We start from the raw sequence: 26,832 nt of genomic DNA on the forward strand, positions 1-26,832 counted from the left end.
AGTCCAGAAGAGCGCAGTCCTAGGAACAGCGAAGATACTGCGCAGAACCCTCAGACTCCCAGGCCTCTGGTAGAGGACCCGAGCTTGAGGATGACACACAGATACCACCCCACAAGGGTGAGAGGGACATTTTATATATACTGTGTATATATACATATATATATATATATATATATATATATATATATGGATTGGTGGATGGATGGATGAATCTTGAACATGACACACAAAATATATTATTTCTTCCAATCACATTTTGATGGTCTCCTGTGTATAAGAAAAAATATCCTTGTGTTTGTCTGATTCACAAAATAAAATAAACAGGCATTGGCTGGACTAATGAAAATTTAATGCCACAGACGACCTGAACAACAAATCCATTTCGGACAGTGTCTATGATGAGCTGTCATAGACAATTTTGTGATTTGTGTGTCATATGTCATTGTAAGGCATTTTCTCATTGGTTGGCAGTATTTGAAGGTACCATGACTCATTACTATGCAGAACGTGACAGCAGTTTTAACATCCTGGTTTGCAAAGAAGCACTTTTAAAAACACCACAGTGAACTTGTGGGTTGATAAGCTGCCTGGAATGAATTTCATACAAAAATTAATAGTCATTCTGTAATGAATGAGACATAAACTATTCCTTTATTTTCTGAGTTACAGGTATTTGTTTCTTTTCATCCTGTCTCTAGTTTATGGTGCATTCTGCAATGGTGAGCTTGACTGCTTTCCAGCTATTCATCAAGGCACTGCTTTCCATTATTTGGTGCAGTCAGCTGAAACTGAGAAAGGCTTTTGGGGTGGGTTGGCTCCTTCTTCCTCCACTAACTTTCTGTTCTACACAACAGAGATATTCCTGGTATTTTCACCTTACTCACTGGATCAGCTGTCATAGACAATCCTGTGAAATTAAATATGAAACAGATTTCTCAAATGATCCAGTTTGAGAAATCTGGACTCTGTGACTTGCCATAGCAGATAGTAGTAATAGTAGTACTAGTAGTAGCAGTAGTAGTAGATTTCCACATTGTCAACAAAAATAATTAAATAATTTATTTGCAGTTCCAACTCTGTTGACTTTTGGCCATAAGGGTGTATATCTTCCTTGTATTTATGATAACAGAAAATCCAACCAGATTACAAGCCTTGGCAAATCAATAATCAGTATCATATTTCTTAATTTCTAATATTGTCGGACTGAGTTTCCATAAGGCTATGGTCTGAGCTTCATACTGATAAGGGCCCGAAGAGAGGCTGCTCGAGATGAAATGGAATAGTTTATCATTAATGCAAACTCAATAGCCATCTATCCTGAACATCTGTATTCACATTACTCTACATGCTGCACTGACTGTGTTTCTTCTTCTAATCATCAAACATTTGTGTTTACAACGAAGACGTTATCTCCTCTGCCTCATTTACATGTCTACCTAATTTCAGCTGAGCAGGTAAATATCTGATTCAGGAGGACGCATCACTCGATACTATATGGAAGTTAACATCACAGTAGAGAGATGTGTCAGCAGCATTCCAACTGTGTGAAGCACAGCAAACAACTTGACTAATCTTGTGAGTGCTGACATTGTGACTGATGATCAGTTTGTTGGTGGCCCACATGGATATGGACTATAATCACACCGCTCCATTTGATATTGCCAGTTCCAGCTTTCATTGGAGGGAGCTCCTTGCTTTAGCTCTAAAAAATGTAATAAATGATGAAAACAACCTCTTTTAGATCCATGTGACTGTCATTAAAAAAAAACATTGTTAAAGGGAGAGCACTGCCAAGGGACCAATTATGGCTTGAAGAGATGGGCCCATAAGCACAATAAAGCTGGAAAATTTTTGATTAAAAGCACAAACACAAACAAAGGAATGAAGGGTGTGGATAAAGTAAAATTCTGATGCACAGATGTGTTCCAGTTCAGGATTCATTATTCTATGTTTTTACCAAGAGAGACATAGAGGAACTGGCTAATCACATTACATTTTGTACTTTTTATTAATAATAATAATAATAATCGATCCTTTATTAATCCCCATAGGAAAATTACATTTTTCCACTCTAATAATCATACCGTTATATATATTGGTACAGCCACAGTGTCAACACACACACACACACACACACACACACACACACACACACACACACACACACACACACACACACACACACACACACACACACACACACACACACACACACACACACACACACAAGTGGCCAGGTAATAGAAGGTACAGCTGTGTGCAGGTCTCACTTGGCACGCACCGAATAAGCAACTTGTACTGGGACGTTGCTTTTCTCAAGGGCTACCCCAGCAGTGCTCAGGAGGTGAACTAGTACCTGCCAGGTCACACTTCAAGCTTTTTGGTCCACATGGGCTTTGAACCAGCAACCCTCCAGTCCCCAGCCCAGGACCTAGAGTAGACTGAGCAACTGCTGCCCTGTGAATTTCCCAGTTTGGGATCATTAAAGTGTATCTACTCTAATCTAGTCTAATCTGGTCTAATCTAATCTAATCTAATCTAATCTGATCTGATTTAATATAATTATGGTTTATAGAGAACGAGAGTAAGAAGGATGTTTCCATTGTTTCCATATCTTCATCTTATACTCTGTGTATAGTAACTACATGCATGAAAACATATATTTCACTGAAGCATCGGAAAAAGGAAAAAGCAGTGCCCAGTACTGACAGCCTTTATTAGCAGTACTAATATGTTTTGTGATGAAGGGCTTGCTAATATCCCCCCCAGGCAGGTTTATTCCTCTTTCTATCACTAAGTCACCTTGGATCTTAAGTGGACCAGACAATCTTCAAACCACCATCATTTTACAGAAATCATTTTTTCCTTTTCAGTGGGTTAATTTTAGAAAACAATAAATCCATGGCTGAACATAATCTCTGGTTTTATCTAGAAATGTTTATTGTAAGAATATAGCCCTCAGATGTTGAGCATTTACAGTATTCTTTATAGTGCAACAAACTTCAATTTTAAAAGTTAGTTTTCTTTAACTTATCAATTGCTTCAGTACTTTAAAAATAGTAAATGTGGGAAATCGGAATTAAAATGTCAAAAACAAGATCTCAAAATATATATTTCTGTGTGTACAATTTGTATATCATTTGAAATATTTTTACTGATTTTCAGAACAGATGTTTTGTTTTGAATAAATGATAGTGTTCAATTTGGTGGCTGTTCGATATGTAACTAACCATCAACAATTAAAAGTCACATCTGGTCACTTTTAATCGGCAGTGGAGCTTGTTTCACAATGAACCTATGCTACATGTGTCTTTTGTTGTTAATGATAAACCCCTTAGGGCAGAAGTTACAACAATAAAGGTTTAATCAGGTTCAAACAAACTACACAGCAAACATTTTGTCGCAGTAAGAAAAGGAAAGTTGCTACTAATAGCCTTAACTATGACTGTTTGATTCAACTGCCCCAGTAAGCCATGACAGTATGACAGTGAGCCAGCATGTACAATACCAGGAGGCTAAAACTAAAGCAGTTAAATGGAATTAAGACATCAATAGTGGTGTAAATTGCATCGTTGCTTTAGTTACTGTCACATAATTTCTCCATGAAAAAGAGGAGGCCAACAGTCTGAGCATCCTCACAAACTCCTGTGTGGATGTACAGTCAGTTTGGATGGTCTTTATTCTATGACTTACACATTATTACTGACAGTCTTTGTGATCATGTTCTTACCTTTATTAATTTTTGAGAAGTAAGTACCTTAGTATTCACTTTACTAGTTGTGTGTGGGCCAAACTTCTGTATGGTGATAGCAATACCCCACTGAGATCTATTATCCTCTCATGCAGAGCTGTAGTGTGAAGTGTTACCTCATCCTTCTTTGTTTTACTCAAGTTGTGTAAGTGAATGAAGCATTGGTGAATATCCATCCTGGTCACACACCAGAACATATGCTTCTAGTAGGGGTCAGTTTATGGGGTCACACATCACAATGAAGTGTCCTTGGAGCAATTTGTGGTTCACTGACTTTTTAAAATATTGTGGGGCTCTGAATGGTGGAGGTAAGGCTGACTGACTTCCAATCACTACCTAGAAAAAAAAATGAAATTCCCTCTGTAGCTGGTGCTGGGGATTATGTTCCACAAAAAAGGACAGCACTTCCCACACTCTCCACTCCCACTGAATGTCAAGACAGTGGAATGTCATGAATGTATTAGTCAAAGCCCAAACCACACTAACTCTTCTTTTAAAACAACGCTGCCATATTTCTGAATATGTACAGCCTTTATATACCATGCAGACGTTTATAAGATGGTTTGCTCTTTTTGCTTATAAAGATCGTATAAGCCCCAAACTAAGTAAAAGGTGAAAGTTTGACCATTTTTAATATATTTGTTACCGTTTGTATTTTTTTCCAATAACATTTTTTTAAAATTTAATGTTATACACTGTTATAGTCCCCGAAGGAAAATTAAGAACGCACACTCCAGTTTTTGTTAGTCAATCAATCACACACATGCACATTAGTGTGTACAGGCCCCTGTAATACACACAACCACACACAGGGGGGCCTGTAAGCATGCAGCGGAGGTAGAGTGGTGGGCAGCTCCTTCGTGGTGCGCCCAAATGAGCAGCTTGTGAGGGGGGACGGCGCCTTGCTCAATGGTGCCTTGGTAGTGCTCCATAGGTGAGCTGATACCTCCCACTGTCAGCTCACCTCCGGGTGTAATTTTTTGGCCGGAAGCGGGAATTGAACCACCGATCCCAGAACATTGGACGACCTGCTCTACCGCCCACTTTACCGCTGAGCCACTGCCACCTCAGTGAATACTGTGAATAGAGAGGAGTATTCACTGGAGTAAGACAGCAGAGACACTGCAGAGATGGTACAGTAGATGATATAGCAAGTTGAAAGATATGCGACTGACAACTCCTCCACATGGTACCCCAGAACAATGCATCTGCATCCATTTTCAGTAAGACATGGATGGTTGGTAGGACTCCCCAGCTGACATCCAGGCAACTTCTCTTGAATTATTGAAGGATGATGTGTTTGTTGACGTGATTTGGTGTAATGAGCAGAAAAGCAATGTGCAGTGTTAAAATTATTTTCCCATTACTATTTATAGTTGACCTCACCTTCACCCACAGCTGACAATGGTTTCCATCAGGACAATTGAGGTCAAGGAGGGTCCACAGACCTTTTGCTGTCCCATACTCTTCTGCTAGCCCATTTGAGTTGGAGTAATGAGGCAGACAGCTGCTCCCTGAGTTGAATGTCCCTATGGTGAACTGTCCCTGGGAGAGGCTGAAATAATGTCACCTTCACATTCAGGTACAATACAAGAGGGAAGCAAGCAGATCTCTGAAATCAAGAGAAAACAAAATTGACAACAAAATGCTTGCTGGTAACTAAATCTACCCCGAAGAGTAATCCAGGTTCATGCAGGAACTGAAAACCTTTAACACCGTTGCCAAGTCTGGGCAGGTTCATATCATCTCAGCGTCTGTCTTCAGACAATTCCTCTTAAAAAGTACAATGCTTTTTATGCATCTGTTACAGATGCATAAAGACAGGATAGAGATGCATCTTCTATGTGATTAAGGGACTTTACTGAGACGATAAGTACAAAAATGAAATAAGGAGGTAAAATCCAGGAAGGCTGGGTGATTAGGCCAGCCTTCTCAACCTTATGCTGCCTTTATTTGGATTACTTCAGTGCACTGTGATGAGCACTTTTTCAGGGCAGTGCAATTGTTTGGTTCGAAGGCTCACAATTCCTAGGATTGTGTCAATTTACCACCCAGCTGCAGCTCTACGCTCTACAGCAGGACATGACTACCACTAATTAGACCGTGCTACCAATTAGGACCCCGCAATAAGGCAGTGAGGAATAGACATTGGGGGACCAAAAATCTACCATTGTGTTCCTGGAAAAAACCCTGTTTTCCAGCGCCAACATCTGACAAAGGCTGGTGTCCGTGAGCACTGGGCCACTGTTGAGCTATCTTTGGTTCAGAGTCATGTAATGAAGACACTAATGTAATTGGACGATGTGATAAAGGAACAATAACTTTGAAAGGTGTCTGGTCTGAATTGCACTTTATTGTGATTCAAAGAAAAGACATCACTGACCGGTCTGAAACAGCAATCTATTCATGTCATGATCAAGACCTGAAGCTTTGTTTCATAATTCCACAGGTAGCCAAGGTCAGTTCCCCATAACTCAAAATGTGACAGTGGTGGAGGGCGCCACAGCCAACATGACCTGTCGTGTGGATTACAATGATAACACTTCCCTCCAGTGGTCAAACCCTGCACAACAGACCCTATTCTTTGGGGATAAGAAAGGTGAGTAATACTCTCATTGATAATGGCTGTACGGATATAAACGATATGATAGGATGAAGATGCTTCATCTAGATTATATTATTACAGGATGCTCACCATTAATTTTTCAAATTTGAAAATTGACCCTGCCAGTCAAGCAAACACACTAACTTAAAAACCAAGGGGAAAAGTCCTGATGAAAGGGAAATGCATCTCTCACAATGCCGAAGCAGATTTTTAATGAATTTATGTTTCCACTGATGTCCCAGGGCCCAACAAACAGAAATAGACCAAATGATTTTGAAATGAATTGGTGTAATCACGCAACACTGACAGTGTTGTTTACAACACAGTGATGCCTGTGGATTGTGAGATGATGGGGCTTAATTAGCATTTTAGCTACCCTACATTTGTCTAGCTGTTTGGATGTCACTGAAAAGGAAGCACACTGCTGCAACCTCGTGAAATAAGCGATGCCTGGGCCAAGTGAATTCTAATGTGCTCTCACCAGCCAAATCTAATTTAAAGGTAACAAAAGTCTGGAGTTGATAAATTGGAATTGGGGTGAAAAAGAGTATAACATGGACTGGTCATGCAGGGTTGGGGTGTTCAAGTTTCAGTATTTCTCATAGCATACAAATTATGCATATTAGTACCCTATAGCAGCTATTATAATATTATTGGCTCAGTGATTGAAGATGAAGTTTCACTTTGAATAAAAATTGTTAAGAAGAGAGAAAGAGAGAGAGAGAGACAGAGACAGAGACAGAGATGTGAAAGATGTGAATGAGAGTGGCTTGAACAAATACTTCCTCCCTAACAAATAATTGGATTTAGAATGAGGTCTAAGGTGCTTTATTAGATGAAATTGCTTCCAAATACAATTAAACAAAAGTTAACAGAACATTAAATAGATATGTTGCTTAAACTGTGTTTGAATTGTGCCCAAAGAATCCAAGAAAGTCTTAGAGCATTTAATGCTTGATTGAACCAGCTTTGAAACAAATAAACTGACTACTACAAGAACAACTCTGGAAAAAAAAGATACACAAACACATGCACTCACACACATACACCTGTTTTTGCAGATTGATGAGATGTGACAAATTGCTTCAAATGTCTTGGTGTAGCATGTGAAGAGAGCTGGGAAAGCATGATGTATACTGTATGAGCCACTTTGGCCTTCTTAGGCAGCCATTTATATTGCATGACAGAATCCTTTTCCAGAGCAGTCCAGATGACAAAATGAATGCAGTACACTCAGCGGAGGTTGCCAGGGCTAAGTGTGGGAACACTTCATCTCAATCTTCTTCTAAACAACCAAATGAAAAGCTTTATTGGGACAACTAATATGATGCCTGCAAGGCCATCAGGGGAAATGGGAGGTGTGGAACAACACAGACGTCATATGAGGAAGAGGGTGGGACACCTGGGAGAAAATCTCTGCAGAGCCAAATCACCAGTTAATTGCTTGGCAGAGAACTGCAATGGGCTTTTTTCTACTGTTTGTTGTGGCTTCTTGTAGGAACCAGTGAGAAATGCTTCACTCAACCTTATGCTACCTTTCAGTGCAACAACTTACTGCAGACTGTCTGAGCTTGAGGCAGGCTCTTCTCTCCCTCTGATGAACAGCTGGTCATAAACTGTTGTTCCGATTGAGTGGATTAGATTAATGCAGCCATGGTACATTTTGTTGTTCTCTGTATTTTGCTGTTTTGGTGTGTTACTTGGCCCCGTGGACAAATCTCTTCATTTCCATGTGTTTGTTTTCTTTGTCCATTGTCTTCATTGTCCTTATCTCTGCTTACTCCAATTCCTTTGGGCTATCTGACACCATGGCCATATGTTACCATTTGATGCAAGTTGCTCAAACAATATTGTTTGTCATTGTCCAAAGAAAGTTAAGAATTCACAGTATTTATCTGTGATTGCAAAATTCATACAAGAAATCATGACATGATAAAAATACATCTGCCGTTCTGTTTTAATTTAGACCAAACCCTCTGAGCCATTTTTAAAAAAAATCTACTCCTGTTTGCCTCGAGCTCTGTATTAAAAAGGACATTTGTCTGGATGCCTTTGGAGTTTGATATAACACTGTGAGAAAGAAAAAATGAGTTTAAATGACCTTTCAGATTCTTTGAGCAGCCGTAGCGGAGCAAATAGAAACATCTGTAAAGAATCCTGTATTATATAATCCGAGTCTGACAGTTTCTGTCTAAAGTAGCCACGACTGTAATTTGTTCCATTTTAATTCATGTCTGACAGATGAGGGTATAAGAAAAGAGCCCATGAGCTTTTAAAGCAAAAGAGTTATGACATGGTTTTCTATACTGACTGGCACTATAATGACACACTAAGTTGCTTGCCTGCACTTTGCAGTAATTTTTTTTAATTGGAAATAAATCTTCAATTTCTTAAACTGCCCAGACAAGGTTAGTAAACAAAACTTATTTTCGTGGGTAAAACAACCACCCAACTATCCAACGTATGAATTTTTGTCTACACTATAACAATCTTACACGTAAAGAACATTTCAAGCATGTGATCAAAATTAACACTGCCATTCTCTAACTGACTACTCCAATTAACCTTCTGTTAATTTAATTGCATCATGCCACAAAGGAGGGATTACAATGTTACATTATTATCGTGATGAAACCATTGGGAGTTCTCTCATAGGAAGAACATGATCAGCAGTGTGTCCTGGAAATTGTAACATACAATCTGTCTTCACAGCAGTGTCAATGTCATGTCACAGAACTGCAAAGACAGCAGTAAGAGATGTGGTTGCTGGCGCAAAGGAAATTAAGGCTAGGTGACAGCTCAATGGCTTAATGTGTCTTACGTCAGAGTGGAAATGATAAGAAGGACCTCTATCTCTTCCTCTCCCATAAGAGGCTTGCTCAAACCTCATGGATCTCCTAGAAATGTTAACCTTGCTGGATTTCCAAAGTCGATCCATATGTGCTGGACTGTCTCTGCACATTTGTCTAAACCTGAGCACAGCTCTGCTCTCATATCATTCCAGCTGGTTCCTTGGTATGATCCTCCTCATCCAATATGTATAGCTGAGGCTTTGGTGATTGTTGCCACCTCAGAGACTTTGGAATTCACAGCAGCAAGAACTAGCATTTGAATTCTTGCACATTACTGACACACACCTCACAAAGCAGAGATAGATCCTAATAAAAGGTAGACCAACATACCATTCATGTACCGATCCAATTAGCAAGGGCTGCTGTGAAGGTAACAGCTATGTGGCTGATTACGGCAATGAAGGAATCTATTATGACCATATGCCCTTTGTAAAATTATCTCTTTTAAATATGTTGTCGAGGCAATGAAGTCAAATTATTGAGCAGGACAAATGAGAGCAGAGCTGTCCTTTGCTGTCTTCATTATGATTTACTTCACTTTTGGCTTCTGTGGGAAAAGGATAAAGTGGCAATGCTACAAGAGAATGGTAATGACATTCCTGGAGGCATGCTGGATGGAAGCAGAGTCTTTTGTCAAATACGATGAATATGAATAATGCAATTAATGGGAAGCTATGGCAGATTGCTTGTCAAAGGCAGATAATAAATTGCCCATTTGAACCTCCGACTGTGTTTGTAAGAGAGATATGGAGACTTATATAGCATACAGGACTGTTAATGCTGTGACCAGTTGTATATCACTGTTTTTCATCTCCATTCCAGTCTCTTACATGTTTATGGTTCATCGTTCATGACATTTAATTGGGACATTCAGCCTGGATCATAAGGTCACGAAGCAAAATTGATCTTAATTGGTTTGTAGTCATCAAAATGCTGTTATGTGCTAAATGAATGCTTTAATGTGACCATTAAAGCATTCATTAGTTTGAGAGAATGAAAGATAATTACCAAGGATGCAATTACAAGAGTGAGCACACTGAAAGCACATTTAAATGTCCATTCCCAGGAAACATTTGACGGTTGGTCTGTTGAAGGAAAGTACCTTGAACACATAACAAGAGTTCAGCCTCAGATATCTGAGTGTAAATTTATTTTGGGGTTGAATTTGACTTACAAGTACTACTACTACTACTACTACTACTACTACTACTACTACTACTACTACTACTACTACTACTATTAATACTACTACTACGACTACTACTACTACTACTGCTACTACTGCTAAAATGTCAAGTGAAAAATGTGTCTTTAGGTATTTTGACTGTTGACGAAATGTATGAGTAAAAGGTTGGCTACAAATCAAGTCCTTCTTCAGGGACTAGTGGGCATTAAATTAATTTGGTTACCTCCAGTGTGACATGAATATATCAATGTGGTGTTACTCACTACTACAGCTCTTGTCTCAAAAATTTTCTTGTATGTGTGGAGCTGCTCTACCATGTATAATGTACATGACCTCTTTAGAATCATAAACTATATATTGTATTTAAATTTCTTTTGAATTTTTGACCCTCGTGTGAAAAACTTTCATCTTTTCACTAGAACGAAATCATTTTTACTGCCGGACTGTAATTTGTCTTTGTAAGAAATGAAATGTGTATACTGCTTTTAGAAGTAACAGGATTTTATAATCATATGGCACTTTAATAAAAATTACATTTCATATGAAAACGAGTTCATATGAAAAAAAGGGTCTTAAAGGCACATGAAAATCCCAGTGTACAATCAAGCTTATGTCAGTGGGCTGAAAAATGGACAGAAACAAATTATATTCCTTCTCATTATTCATCACTTGAAGACAGGATGTAGTGTCTCTGCTGGGGGAATTCCTCCTTCTTTTGTTCCCTCCTTCAAGAGCTGAAAATGAGTCCAATTTGAGCAGCATCTGCTCAGTGGGATCTCTTAGAGCATGGGCACTAACAATGGCCCTCTGGAACAAGGCCCTTTCCTTCTCTTAATTGCAGCCACATGTGTGGTCGGAAAGAGCCCCCTGCCTCCACTACTAGCCCTGGAACACATCCAGAATCGCCCACACAGTCACTAAGTGAGCACAGCCAGCAGCAAACACACTCTAATTGCAAAGAGTGGAGTCCCTGGCTGAAGAGTCGGCTAGGAGGGCACCAGGACTGCGTGTTGTCACTGAAGGACGTCTAGTGCATTCGCATTCCAGGACTTGCTGAAAGTGGTTCAAGGCCATGAAGAAATGGCCAAATGGGGACACTCGGTATTGTTTAACATATTTTGACTGAACCTAAGAGCTGCTGGCTTGTTTCCAAGTCTAATGGATATATGTAAAATGTTATTTTCTTTCTGAACCAATAGGAGTAACATCATTGTTGTGCATTAGAAAAATTGGTTACCATTTGTCTGTTGCTCAGTGGAGTGTGGAAGCCAATGCCATGTGATAAGGGCACTTTGTGTAGCTGTACCAACCACAATGCTGGTGTTCTGTCAATATGCACTATCTAACAAGATTTAGTACTTTTCAAATGCCAGGCTGGGATCAGGGGGAGGGATAGTGCCATCAATTTGCATTAAGGTAGAAAAGACAACATAGGTTGACAACATGCCAGCTCCTCTCTTTGGTCACATAAAACATGATGTGCATAAGTCTCTAACCACAAATCACCATATCTGACCCAGATGGCATGAGTGTGAATAAACTGGATGCACATATTTATGGTCTGTTTCAGAAAACAGATTATAAACATGTAATGCAATGTTTATTAAATAATTTTTATGACCACAGAAAAAAAAAACCTTGGTGGCTATGGAGAAATGGGTATTGCATAGGAGGCACTTAAAAGAAACAGACCAGATGTGTATGCAGATGTATACAATTTGTAACACGTTAGCCATAACTGGATAACTGAGGTAGTTGTGAGTCATTTTTCTATGTTAAAACTCTTGTAGGCTGCTGCACAGTTTGTTCATGTGTCACAGTTATCAAGTATTCATCAATTTCTTTCAGAGTTAACATCACAAAACCCTTTATTCCAGCATCTACAAATATGGAATCCAAAACTGCAATTGATACTTAACGCAGCAGGCTTTTAACCAGCTACCACCACCTTGCTGGCCTTCATGGTTCTCCTTTGAGTTTCACAGCTTATTTTCAGTGTTATCTCCTTGATTCTAAAGCTCTGAATGGTCAGACTCGTTTATATCTGTGATCTGCTAATTCCATATGGGCCTGATGACTGTCTGAGATTTTATATCTTGACAAGTCACACGTTGGCTGAGCCTCTGCAGTTTGTGTCCCATAGCTGTGGAACTATCTGGATTGTGATAATTGTTTTTCTTAATGTTACCATTGTTTTAAGTTTTACCACGCTGGTAGTTATGTTTCCGATTTTCTTCTATTCATTTAATGAAATTTGTATTTGTTTTCATTTCAGATCTTTGTTTTTCAAAGGTGGTTTATAAATAAATGTAATATAATCATTCCAATTATGCAATAAGTTATGTATGACGTGTAATTGTTTATTCTGGTTCTTACACATAGTAAATTTAGATGCTGTATAATCAGGATTTTAAAAAAAAAACTAAATCTGACAAACTGCAGCTCCCCTGGAAGACTTGAGAATGGCTCCAATGGCATGGTTTGTGGTGCAACGGACTGTCAGGAAAATAAGGCAAACATTGCTTTGCATCAAAGGCCTATAGTAATGGTATACTTTGCCCTGAGGGAGGACAGGGGTGTCAGTTTTACTGATTTGAGACAACCTTGGTAAGGCCTCCATCACAAGAGATGTACTGCACATTAAGCTGCCATGCTGCAAGGCTGTAGCATACGCAAGGTCAGGGAGCAGATTTATGCTTTCTGCTAAGCAGAATGAACAGTGCAGGAGCTATCTAGGGTTTGGGGGAAATGAACCTTTTCATCACATTGATTTCCTAAAGCTGCTGGAAAAAAGCTTTGTCAGCCAATGGCATTTGGGTCTGATTGTGACGGATCTGCCCACAGTCTGGGCTCCCAGCCTGGATTGGATTCAAATAGCATGGATTCCTGGCCATATGCTGTTTGAGTAATAGATAACACTTGTCTTTGGGTTATTCAAACCCCTGTACAACTCATTCTATCAATATGTCCCTGGCTCACCTGCTATGTATTGCCAGTGCTTGTTGTAGAAAATACATCAGTCAAGCCCATCTTTTAACAGTAGGCTGCTTCCCAACTTCTTTGGTTCAAAGTGTCTGACTCATTATATGAAAGCTGACATATAGATCTCAGTTTTAATAGTAATATTCAAAATTATTATTCAGAAAAATTTTATGATATTTAAAATGTCAATTGAAATAATCAAAACTCTGTTCCGTTTTTCGTCTGTTTCAATGTTTAAAATGACAAAACCACTGCACCATAATCTATTACTGTTGTCCATGCATAAGTTCAAAGTGTTCCCAACAATCATTATATTGGAAAGTGTAACTAAAGGTGTCATAGAGTTAGCTGGAAATGGTACAACACAGAAGCTCCAGATATATTTTACTAAAGTGTTGATTTACATAAAGATGGACAGCAAAGACACGGATAATGCATTGGTGATTTGGGAAAGTTCCACGGGCATTTGGTATGTTGCAAATCTCTTTGACACTTCATCTGTTTAAACAGATGTGAATTCTAGCAGATCAGTTGCTGGAGCAAACCTTTTCATGCCTACAGATTTTTGAGTCAAATATGACTTCAGCACAAAGACGTTTGTTTTCCCTAACAAATCCCTCCAAGGAAACAGCCAGAATTTTTATCAGTATCTCAGAGATGTTTGTGCTTTTGAGGAAGACATGGAAGAAGAGAAAGAGAATTCAGTCCATTTCTTCCTGTCTGTGCTTTGCAGAGGGATATGGGCCAGAGGAATTATAGTATGTCATCTTGTCCAACACTTTGATCCACTCAGCCTGTACTTCCATATGTTCTGAGTTACTGTATGATGTTTGCTTAGACCCCATCATCTCTCAAATGCATCCTTCCTCCAAAGGGTTTGCTATATTCTACCAGAGCCTCTGGGCATTTATAAGCTCTGAAGTGATGAAGCTTAACTACAAAGAACATCAGGAAGCTTTGTTTCAGGATACAATTTTGTACAGAATGACTGGGGAATATTTGTATTTAACCCCGTTGTGCGTAGGCTGGCTCTCTGATGGCACAGATTGCTATTTAATTTTAATTCTTGCTTGAAGCTTGTTTGTGTGTGTGTGTGTGTGTGTGTGTGTGTGTGTGTGTGTGTGTGTGTGTGTGTGTGTGTGTGTGTGTGTGTGTGTGTCTATATATATATATATATATATATATATACACAGTATATATACACACACAGTATATATACACACACACACGAACACACACACACACACACACAGTGCACCCTCGTTCCTCGCATTTAATGCGTTCCAGGAACCACACGCGATTAAAGAATTCCGCAATAGAGTGACAAACTGTTTATCTTATTATTTACGGTAATTAAATTTTTATGACCCTCCCCAGACTGATATTAAACCACTTTCTATCTCTATTACCTTTTCCCACACTCTTATTGACTATTTAAACCACTTTTGCGTCTCACGTAAGTCCAAGACTCACGGAACGGAGCGCACTTCCGGATTCCGTCAGCCAATAGAATGCGTGTGTGCGCAATGAGGTGAAGTCGTGAGTGTTGATGCATGAATACGCGAGGGCGCTGTATATATCAATTTTATGTTTTTTTAGGAGTGTGATTGTAAGATAAAAGCTATTCAACGATGTAGTACTATTAAAAAAAGAACAATAGCTTTGCTGATGTCTGTGCAAGGGTGGAATCACAAGTATGTTATGTATGTTTGTTGGTAGAATCAAACAAATGGGAACGGAACAGGGGATTAATGAATTTCAGAAGCAGGTCTTTTTCTGACACCATTTTACATTTGGCTACATCGATTGAATCCTAATCAACACCTACTTCTTCATTTTGCCAGATTTGTCCTCTGTAGTACAATCCAATGCAGTTCAAATTACTTCAGATCAAAGAGTTTCCTGGGAGACAGTTGGCAAGGCCCAAAGGGAGGGGGAATTAAAAAAGTGTAATTTATTCAAAGAGCACTTTCTTCCCTTCTGTCTGTGGTTGGTCGCTCATAGGAACAGGTGATACTGAATTTGAAATTGTACAAGAGATGACAGGTGGAAGATGGACTTTTTCAGTATGTCTGCTTGGCTGTTTCTGCTTAATGAGTGTGCATTTATACCCAAAGTAGCGATGAAGCAGTCAGGTAGGTTAAGAAAATACTGAAGGCTTTAAGAATTCTCATTGTAATTATCACATTCCATAAATTTTATGAGTAGTGGTGGTTAATTTGTATATAGCTGTTTAATTAAGCTCCAGCTTTGCTCACACTAACAAATCATCCTCACCTCTCGCGCATGCTCAGTCTTAGTTTCTCTCAGCTATTGTCTGGGGCATGTGAGGAATTCCTACCATAAGTTAACAAACAAAACAAATCTACACATTGCACTTCAGAGAGCTACAAACTGCATTATTTGTCTTAATCTAAAAGGTAAGGATGAGATTTTAATATTACAGTGAAAAATGTCATTGCCATCGCTAAACATAGTCTATATATAAATTTATATGAGTGTAAATCAATACCTGAATTACTAAATAGATATTGTAATCTAGGCCCATATACTTCTCTTTTGCTAGGCTTCAGTGCATCCTGCTGATGCCTACTTGTTCTCACTCACTGAATAAGACCGTCAGTGCAGAATGCAAATATTTAAAAAAAAAAGTGTATCAAACCATTGGCCAAAGTTTGTATTTGCAGCATTTGACAACTATGTGCAATAAGATAAAAGCAAGGTACATTCTCTTTTGTTTCGCTAATCATCTGAATTACAAATAGTACTTCTACAAGCTGAATTGTCCTTGTTCTTTCCCGCTGTGGTGCTTGTGTCGTCTTGCATCTTATACAGCTCTGAGGGATCACAGGATTGAGCTGGTGAGAGCCTCGTCGCAGGAACTTACCATCAGAATCGGTGACGTCAGCCTGTCAGATGAGGGCCAGTACACATGCTCACTCTTCACCATGCCTGTCAAGACCACCAAGGCCTTTCTAACTGTTCTGGGTAGGCATGTTCATTTTGCCCTGTTCTCCACAGGCCAATATATGAGTCACTAATCTCTACATTCTGACATCATGAATGCCTGCACATTTCAAATTCAAGTCTATGTTTCTTCTTTACCAGAACCTTGTGGATTCATAGGAAAATATTTCTGCATTACATGTTGCCCTTGTCCACATTAATAAAGGATGACTGTGAAGCTAGTATGCCAGAAGTGCTGCTATACTTAATTTTCCGTAGGCAGGAAAGCCACAACAATCTCAACCTTCTCACATCTGTGTAAGACAGTTGTGCTGAAGGATATGCAGAAATAGAATGTAAATTATAATCTACTCCCACACACTGTCAACATTTGCAATGCATTTATTTCTACTCATGTTTCTATAACATGACCTTTGTTATCTCACAGTCTCACTGGAGGAAAAATAGCAATAGTAATTTTTTATTTGATTTTGTGTAATTCATGTCCAACTTTACTCAGTATACCACAAAATTAAGTTTTCAAGAACAGCATGATACTCTGAAATTGAATTATCAACAATCAGTCACACATTATTTTTATTGCTAGAGCTTTGCAACATAAACCATTCATTGGGTTATTGCTGTCAAATGTCAAAGCAGTAGGTTATTTTATTCATAATTATATTTCCACGTGACACAGGAGTACCAGGACGACCAGAGATTACAGGATTCACCAAGCCTGCCATGGAGGGAGACATAATCACCCTGACATGCACCACATCAGGCAGCAAACCAGCTGCAAACATCCGATGGTTCCGAAATGACAAGGAGGTTCAAGGTAAGCATGCGGTGTGGATCTCACAGAGCACTGCATGCTCTATTACCACATGCATCCTCCTGGAGACATCATTACTATCAAGCAATTCAGCTCCTGAATTCCTTTGTGCTCATATTCATGTAGTGTTCCACTGGCCAGCAGTTGAGCGATACAGTGATTCATCTGGCTCTCAGCCAGCATTGCTGTTGTTGTTGGAAGCTCTCCAAATTGTGCTGGACTGTGGCATAGCTGTCCACATTTCTCTACCTGACCAAGGTTAAGACATAGAGTAGCACCTAATATTGATTGTTATTATAAAGTTAAGTGTGCATCAACAGCACCGCACTTTGTTCTTATTGTCAGTAGCACTAAAGTAATGCTGTACTTGGATGGTTTATCAATGAAAACACCTTTAATCACACAGTACTAAAGGTGGTGATCAAAAAACCCTAACCATTTTCCATCACTTCTATTTTTAACTTAGAATAGAACGTGTAAACACTCACAAAAACACAGGTTTGCTGCAATAATCTGCTTAACAACCTACTGTTTTATTGTCAGATAAAATTTTTTGTTGATCAAATACGCTTAGAGATTTATTTTTTTTGTATTATGAGCACAAAATTTCATAATGGCATATTTAGACCAGCTGTGTTTTGCATGTTTTCATCTGAAAAGAAACACAATTGTTAATTTGTCCCATCATTTCAAACTGTTCTCATTGCATGTGATGAATTGATCTTGCTGAGGTTCTCATTTGCTCTACGAGTAAAGCAAAGGTGCTTTATCTAATTTGAAATAAAGCCCCTTTTCAATTCCGACAGCATGAATACAATAATCAAGCGAGGACACAGGAGCACTAAAGAATGCAACCTCGGAAAGCCAAATAACAAGCAAAATTCAGACTGAAAATGGTGGCAGAGACGTTGCAGTTAGCAGCAGATGGTGCAGTGAAATGTGTGCTGATCACACTAAACAGGCAGAAGTTTGTGTGGTTTCACACTGTGTGCCTTACAAGATTCCACTTTCTTGTGCACCTCTTTCCAAACTGTCTGAAGCTCTGCACTTTGTATTTCTGCAGCTTTTATCACCACATTATTTCTGCTAGACAAAAACATTAAAAAATAGTCATTTTTTTCCTCAATTTGATGGCAGAGGTAGACTGCGTGGATCTCTTTAATGTAATGGAGCCTGCTACAGGGACTCTGTGACAGTTGCTCTTTATTGAAGAATTGCACCGGAAAGCTTTTTCTTAGTAGGTCTGTTTGTGTCTGCCCAGCACGGTTTGATGATTGATGGGAGAGTGGATGGGATAAGAAATTTTCGTGTTGAAAGAACATGCATGTATTCCTGAAAGGCCAGTATGGAGCTGATATACAGCATCACAACCACACTGCTGTCCATCTTTAGAAGGACTGAGATGACCTCTCATTTTTGTCTGCTATCTAATATTGTCTAATATCATAAACCTGTATATGTTTAAATCTGTGGAAGTCTACTATGTATATTAACAAATTAAATTCCAGTACATGAATTAAAAGACTTCAAGAGGTGCACCTCTAATTCATATTAGAGGCATGCACCATTTACTCATAGCTATAACATTATTTATAACATAATCTTCTACCCCCTTCCAGTTTGATGGATTTACAAAAGTGTGTAACGGAAAATTAAAACAAAGAATAGTTTTCTATATACAAATCAAACACATGAATTGCATTAACTGGTGTGATATGAGAATTGCGTAACTAACATGTACCTACCTAGTTTGCCCCGACCCAGTGTCTTCTTTAAAAGGTTATTTTCATAGTTTCATGAGTATGATTGGTCTGATTAAGACTCCTGGACAAACAGACCTGGTGTGATGCATATGCAAGTTAAACAGAGATGAAGAACAAAGCTGAGACAGGAGGGCTTGACTTAAAACTGTCATTTCCATGTCAAAGTGTCTAAGAGATGGAATGTCAGTCAGTGTTCTGGACCCTTGTTCTTTTATAGGTGCTGCTTTAAAGCTTTCTTTTAATGAGTGTGTGCTGGGAGCAGCATGTTTTGCCATCGGTTCTTCTGTAGTGGATCATTGCCGCTAGTATCTGCTGTCAATCAAATCTATCCCCACTGGGGGACCAGTCAACAAAGCTCCAAGATGACAGCAGGTGTAATAGCAAAAGCATGTCAAATTTATTTCATGCTCTGATGATTTGTTTCTCCACAATTTATATTAGAGGCACACACCATTGCAAACCTCAAAATGCAACTGTCACCTAGTGTCAAATAATTTGTTTGCGGAGTATAGAGCCATACAAATTGCTGGTGTCGATGAATGACAGCCAGACTTCAAATTATAATCTATTGAGGAAACATCATCCTACTGTCACTCTGTTTGCATACATAAAGTGGCATATGTATTTCCTTCACAGCGACAGAGGCACATTGACATGCACAGCAGCTTCAAGTTGGTGACCGATTTAATATTCAGCTTGGCAAGCTATCAAGACATTTTATTTATGTGTGTATGTGTGTGTGTGTGTGTGTGTGTGTGTGTGTGTGTGTGTGTGTGTGTTTATTTTTTTCTGTCTGTTTGTTGTTTGTTGGTTTATGTTCCCTCATTTTTATCCCTGATATAACAATGACAGGGTGTTACAGTCAATATATCCACTATGTTCAACCGTCTTAAATCACTTTTTTTTGTCTGGAGCATTCCCTGTGTACTATTCACAGCATCTTCACAATACCTTAAACTCAGTGTATGAACTCTAAGAAGTAGCTGCTCCTTTTAACAGTTTGTTTCTTTGTCACGTAGTTGTGCCTCGTGATATTTTGAATTTAATTTTGTGAGGGTTTAATGGTAATGTGATGTAAAATAAATAAGATGATTCAAGGTGATTCTGAAGGTTTATTTTCTTCTTCATGGCATTTCTCCAAAAGCAATATAAACTACCGCAGTTTTACCACCTAAGGATTAGCCATATATGGATGCATTTTAACCCATGTTTTGTTGGATGTCAGGGTGAGATAAAATCTTCAGTTTACATAAGTTAATCAGGCTCACATCCTGTTCAAGGATCATCAAACAGCTCAAGGATGGAATATTTCAAACAACCATTCTTTTGAACAACATTGCACCCCCAAGTTACAACTGTTGGCTGAGTCTCACCTTAACTAATGTGAACCTTAACATGTCAACTTTAAACTGACTGATGTGAACAGCAAGAAAAGCAGCTTAAACATTCTACCATCAGCAGGAGAACATTTTGTGATATGTTTACTAATGGAGAGTTAACTCTGTTCAGGTGATTCATGTTTTGCTGTTGCATTACTATTCATGCTGGTCTGATGTAAGTCTGTGGATCAGTGTTTTCCATTGTTAGTGTCTATTATAGAAAAGGTCAGAATTACATTTTATGAACAAATCAGACCATGACATCGTCAGGCAACCTCAGTCCTCTGTGTTGTTTCAGAAATATATTTGAATCTTTCCTTTAAACTTGACAAAATCTCTGCTGTAAATGTGAGTTAGTGTGCCTTTGTTTTCTCCAATATTTGTGTTATTGTGGAACATTACTGACAGTGTTGATCAGAATATGTGTCCAGTGACAATAAGTTCCTCTTCAGCAAGGGCTGACTTCACAGAATTCATTAACTGAATCTGTGCCTGAGTTTTGTGGTCTATATTTGTTTGTCATCTGCTCTGGAGAAGATTAACTTCTTTTCTTCATTTCATCACGTTTGATAGTCTCCTCTGTATCCAGACCGTGATCTAAAATTAGATCAAGTACCTCATTCATACAGGAGTTCATTGCAATCCTACTGTACTACGTCTAACATCAACACAAATCAAGAGAAAAACAAATAAGCTTTTGACATAAAATATTAAAGATGAATGTATTTTAATTTATTTATTACTTTGCCACATAGAAAAGTTTGTAATTGTAATCCAGTCACTTCATTTTCTCAGTGCAGATTTGGCATTGCTCTTCTTTCATACATGTATACATACATACAACAATAGACATTTACCTATCTACAGATGTGCAGTTTTTTATTAATTTAAGACAAATATGCATGAAAAGAACCGTCACCAAGAGTTTTGAATGACAGCAGCATTGAAATGAGCAAAAGGAAGTTCTAGCATTAAAAGAAGTATGATTGAAAATAATTTCAAACAATGATATGTGAAAGAAGTCAGTAAACAAAGCTCACATGATCATCATGTTGTCATTTTATCATGGACTGTAGCCAAAATTACCCAGACTAAATAAAATACTATCAGGTAAGTAAAATTCTTCCAGATACACCTGACCGATCCCAAATGCTTCCCTTATTAAATTATTTAATGAGCATCTCTTTAGAAGAGTGCAATCCTAACATTAAGCGTCCACCTTGCAGAACAGACTCAGAGGAGCTGATTATTGGGGCATCCCTCTTTACTTGACTTTTGATTCTCCTGCCTCTTGGGTTTTTGGTTCATAGCAGGTTTACCTTGGAAAATCCACATTTTTATGAACGCTGCTCTGCAGGCTCTCTCATAAAGCCCACAGCCACCATGAAACAGAATGACAGCTTCTCTATGTCAGCTCTGATGCTGCAGGTAACCTGATGAATGAGACAAAACGCTGAAGAGATTTGTATTCGACACTACAGATGTACTTACAGTACAACGCCCCCTCTGTACTTCAGGGCAAAGTGTTCAAATGAAAGGTCCCTGACTGTTCATAAGAAATGTGGTGCTTTAAATTAGGTTTTAAACATTAGTTAATTCATGACTCATTAATCCATAACTTAATATGAGTTTGATTCAATGAAAGACACAAAAGGAAGACCTTGTTTTTAGTTTACTAGTATCATGGGAGCCCGTATTTAAAGCAGTACATAATGTTAAATGTAAATGCAAACATAAGAGGAACAGTGATTCTGAGTGAGCAGGAGTTTAAAGTGCATTCACTAACCATATTGTCAGGCTAGTTGACATACACTGTACTCAGACCTGGATGACACAATGTCTGAATTTCTTTACTCGTGTAAAAAAAAATCATTCTGCAGTGATAAGTCACATTTGGACTTTTTATTGTGTCCTTCATCAGGCACTACGAAGGTGAATGCCACCGGGAAATCATTCTCGGTGAAGAGCAGCCTCCAGTTCCATGTGGACAGACGGGATGATGGTGTTGCCTACACCTGTAGCGTGGAGCATGTGTCTCTGTTCAGTCCCTACATGACAACCGAGGTCCTGGAGGTCCACTGTGAGTGCAGTAGTATACTCATTGCAAAGCTGGATTAAGTGCAAGATTAGCATTGAGAAGAAATACAAGGACTGAGATTACATTTATTTCTGGAGCTTCAGCTTTGCATTTGTTTAGGATTAGTGTAGGATTAGTTTACAGGTAAGAGATAAGTGCCTAGGAAGAACACGGATATGGGCCAAAGCTGAAAGCTGCCAAATGGGTGAAGCACTAACTACTTTCTTCTTTTCTACTGTCAGTTTTATTCATAGCCATGCATTTTTTCTGTTCTTTGCAGATGCTCCCCATCTGGCAATTGAGCATTCACTGATTATTCCGCAGGAAGGGCAATATCTGAAACTGGAGTGTGTTTCCATCGGCAACCCAATGTAAGTTGGCATCTACTTACAGTTTCAATTTGGGGGCAGTTGCTGACATGCGATTAATCGCAATTGGACGTAAAATGTGATTCTTCATTACTGAAAGCAACTTTCTTACAAGAATATTGCGTTAATTTATTTGTATTCATTTAAATTTCAGAAATCACATGTAATTAAAAAATACTTTCTGTATTACCCTAACCTGAACCCTAACTCCAGACCTGAACCAGTGCTGTGGTCTAAAGATGGAGGGGAGCTGCCAGACATTGAGCGCATGATTGTGGAGGGCAGGGAACTAACCATCACCACACTGAACAAGACAGACAACGGCACATACCGCTGCGAGGCCAGTAACCACCTGGGGACCAGCAGTGCTGAATATGTACTGTTTGTATACGGTGGGTACAGTAATGGCTGTTCTTGTTATGGATGATCAATTTTGCTGTTGCTTCAATTTCAAGGCTCTGTGGTACACTGTAACTCAAAGATAGTGGGTGTGCATTACAGATATACAAAGGCAGCAGATGGTCTGTCGGTCAGGCAGTTAAACCTAAACAGAAACCAAAAAAGTATAAAAACAAAGAAGTAATAGCTGCCTTAGATATGAAAGATTTCTCAAAGGAGGAACAGAACTTTTCGCATCTCCTGAAAATACAATTTCCCTGCCGAACATTATCACTTTTGGAGACATTCCAAAGAACATTTTAATTCCAGTTTTGCATGGCTGAAATTTTGAGTAAATTTTAGCATTTATTAATTTACTGATCATTTATTAGTAGCTATTATGAGTAGCTGATGAGAACCATGCCAGTTCAAACATGGTTTTCATAACACCTGACTTATAAATCATCTGGATTTTGTAGAGGCCATCCATGCAGCAGTCCATTGTGAGGAGGAAACCATAGAAAAATGGAAATTGGTTTGTGTGTAAACTAAAATATGAGAAGTATGAAATTTGATTTCAGGATGTTGCTTTTATTATAGTTCAACAGCTGCAGTATTGTTGTTGTTGTTTTTGTTGTCGTTGTTGTTGTTGTTGTTGTTGTTTTGTTTTCTCTACATATTCTTTGAGGGGAAAAAAAAATCAGTGGCGTTTCAAGTCAAGTCAGAGTAGAGTAACTACTGAAGGGAGAGCAGTATGAGTGTTGGCTCGGTTGGCTGGGTGTGTTTGCTCCTCTCGGACCATCACTCATACATCCCAGTCAACACAAACAGGCAAATGATATCCCCGCCGTGAAGAGTAGATTTCCATAGCTGTGGGCGCACCTTTCTTTTTTGTCCTTCTACTTTGTCTTAGTTCTATGCCCAAACAATCACCCGTTTCACAGCTTCAGGTCTTGATTTGTGCTTGTTTTCCCCTGGCCTTTGGTGTCATCTTCATTCAGAGATGCCTTTTAACCTATAATTGGAAGCATTTCTTTGTATTTTACAGCTGCTCTCCTGTCACTGCTTTGTGTAGTACTGTCACTTGTCCATGGAAGCAGCTGTGTGAGGCTACCACACACACAAAAAATACTTTACTTGATGACAGTTCCAGAAGGATTTTTCAGTGGAGCTGTAACCCTCCTTAACCCCTTTTTTGCCAATCCAATCCTGAGTGAGTCAGTGGGTGCATAAACTGAATATACTGGCTCCACTCACACATACAGTATAAACATGCAGCACAGCATGCAGTAGATTTGTTCAACCCTTTGATCTGTTAAATAGTAACAGCTTCAAACAACAATGGCGACAGCATGGTCAGGTCCATGGTGTCACGATCATCAAGGAAAAAGAAAAGGAAAGGGAAAAAAAACCTTAGATTGTTGTCCTGTTTCATGGGCCTTGTATCTCCGTGTGTGTGTGTGTGTCACGTTACCTAAATCTTACCATTAAGCCAAATTGCAAACAGTCCGACCCTGAATCATGTTCATTGCCTGTTGAGCTGAACGTGACCGATGGCGTTCACTAACCATTTCCAAAATGTACTATATGTAAAATTTATGCAAAATATTGAGTTTTGAAGTACCAGGCAGGAGGCCTAAAGGAAGACTAAAGAGGAGGTTTATGGATGTAGTGAAAGAGGACATGAAGGTAGTTGGTGTGAGAGAAGAGGATGCTGAAGACAGGGTTAGATGGAGGCAATTGATTCACTGTGGCGACCCCTGAAGGGAAAAGCCGAAAGGAAAAGAAGGAGACTATATGTAAAATATTCAGTTCAAAACAACAATACAATAATAATAATAATAATAATAATAATAATAATAATAATAATAATAATAATAATAATAATAATAATAATGTCTTTTATTTATACTTTTGTGAGGTAAACAGTAACAGGACGGATCAACAGTCTCACACTACAATACTTTTTGGAGTGAATTCTAATAGCTCAGACTTCACAAGCAGTTGGTGGCAGAGAAAAATATTTTGTGGAAAAAATTAAGGGACCACACATTCCTCTTCTATGCTCTCTTCTCTCTCTCTCTCTGAGCAAGAGCTTACATCAATGTCAGACTAATCCATGTCATGCTGAAATGTCTGGGAACCACATGGCATGTTGGCATGAGAGTCAGTAAGGATGTGTAATGGCATTTGCCTCTTTCAGTTTTGGTGTGGCAATAGCTCAGTCTACTTGGTCTTAGTCTGGGGACCGAGGAGTACCTGGTTCAAGACCCATGTGGATCAAAACCTTTGGATTATGAACTTCCAGTGGGAGGTGCCAGTTCACCTCTTGAGCACTACGGAGGTGCCCTTGAGCAAGGCACTGACCCCTTACAAGTTGCCCAGTGGTGCACCCCACCTGAGACCTGTGCACCGCTCTATCTTCCCATAATTTTAATGCCCACAGGCCTCTTGTGGGTGTGTTTATAGGCCTGATATACAGGCCTATATGTACATGTGTGTGTGTGTGTGTGTGTGTGTGTGTGTGTGTGTGTGTGTGTGTGTGTGTGTGTGTGTGTGTGTGTGTGTGTGATTGTTAGAGTGCAAAAAAGCATTTTCCTCAATGGGGATTAATAAAGAAGCCATTATCATTATTATCAATATATTAGTATTTTCACATTTAAAAAGAAACGTTGAAAGTTGTTGAGTTAGCCCGCATTGCTTTTTGTTTTGTTTTGTTTTGTTTTGTGTTTTTGTTGTTTTGTTTTGGGGTTTTTTACATGCACCAGAGGATATTGCAAAGTTTGATTCCCTCAGGATCCATCTCACATTCAATACAAAATCCCCGGTAACTAGGAGAGAATGAACAATTATGAGGAGAAAGTAAAAGACATCTAAGAACTAAGGGCTCATTTCCACTGATGATGACAATCATTCTTCAGAGCTGCACCGCTTCTCGCTGGATACTTAGTAGGTCTCTTGGATCATTCTAGCCTCTAAGCCTAATTTGCTAATGACAGGAGAGCTAAGACGCAATAAATGTCATCACTCTGCCTCAATTTATCAATGTCTGCATTTACGCTCTTCAATACACCGTACTAAATCAGCAAGGAAGCAGTGTATGTATTAATGTCAGTGAGATGCAATGGAGAGGAGGAAACAGATACTGCTGAGAAATGACTGCAATGTCTTACCCTTTTAGCCTCATATCAGCTATTATTTTAAATTCAACGACAAGACCTTATAAGTCTTACATTAACTGTGTAGTTTGTTTGAAAAACAATCATAATTGGTTGAAGTTTAAAAATGTAACACACATGTCCTCCTAAACCATTAGTCAGTCAGTGCTTTTTACATCCCACTTCAAAGCGGTGATGTATTGTAATTGTCAGCGTTCATGTGTTCGTCCGTTCTTTCGTTCGTCCGTCCGTCCGTACACCAAATATCTTCGCAACCATTGCAGAGAGAAAGATGAAACAAAAAGCGTACTACTCGGGCGGCAAAGGGGATGAAAATGAGATGATGACCTTGACATTTAGAAAACTAGGTCAAGGTCAGATTTTAACGTTTGTACACTGAGGAACTGGTAAGATAGACAGACGAGGGAGAAGGCCAGTGTGAGTAAGACCGTAGATCAAAGCTACTGCTTTGATCTATGAAAGTAGGTCAGAGCACAAGCTTTGATTTTTGACGAATGCTAGTAGGTCAAGGTAAAATTTTGAACTCAGGGG

At 38.9% G+C, this 26,832-nt stretch overlaps 1 protein-coding gene across 1 annotated transcript in view; it reads left to right on the forward strand.

Annotated features, from left to right (window-relative positions):
* The window catches only part of cadm2b (cell adhesion molecule 2b), a 141,003-nt gene that overhangs the window by 108,589 nt on the left and 5,582 nt on the right, over positions 1-26,832 (forward strand). The window contains exons 3-8 of the mRNA XM_068317613.1: positions 6,201-6,350; positions 16,212-16,364; positions 17,023-17,160; positions 22,221-22,379; positions 22,657-22,747; positions 22,958-23,136. Coding sequence (XP_068173714.1) covers positions 6,201-6,350; positions 16,212-16,364; positions 17,023-17,160; positions 22,221-22,379; positions 22,657-22,747; positions 22,958-23,136 — 870 coding nt within the window. The remainder of the gene's footprint in view (positions 1-6,200; positions 6,351-16,211; positions 16,365-17,022; positions 17,161-22,220; positions 22,380-22,656; positions 22,748-22,957; positions 23,137-26,832) is intronic.

Source organism: Antennarius striatus, chromosome 6 (assembly GCF_040054535.1).
Source record: "Antennarius striatus isolate MH-2024 chromosome 6, ASM4005453v1, whole genome shotgun sequence".
NCBI classification, from domain to species: domain Eukaryota; kingdom Metazoa; phylum Chordata; class Actinopteri; order Lophiiformes; family Antennariidae; genus Antennarius; species Antennarius striatus.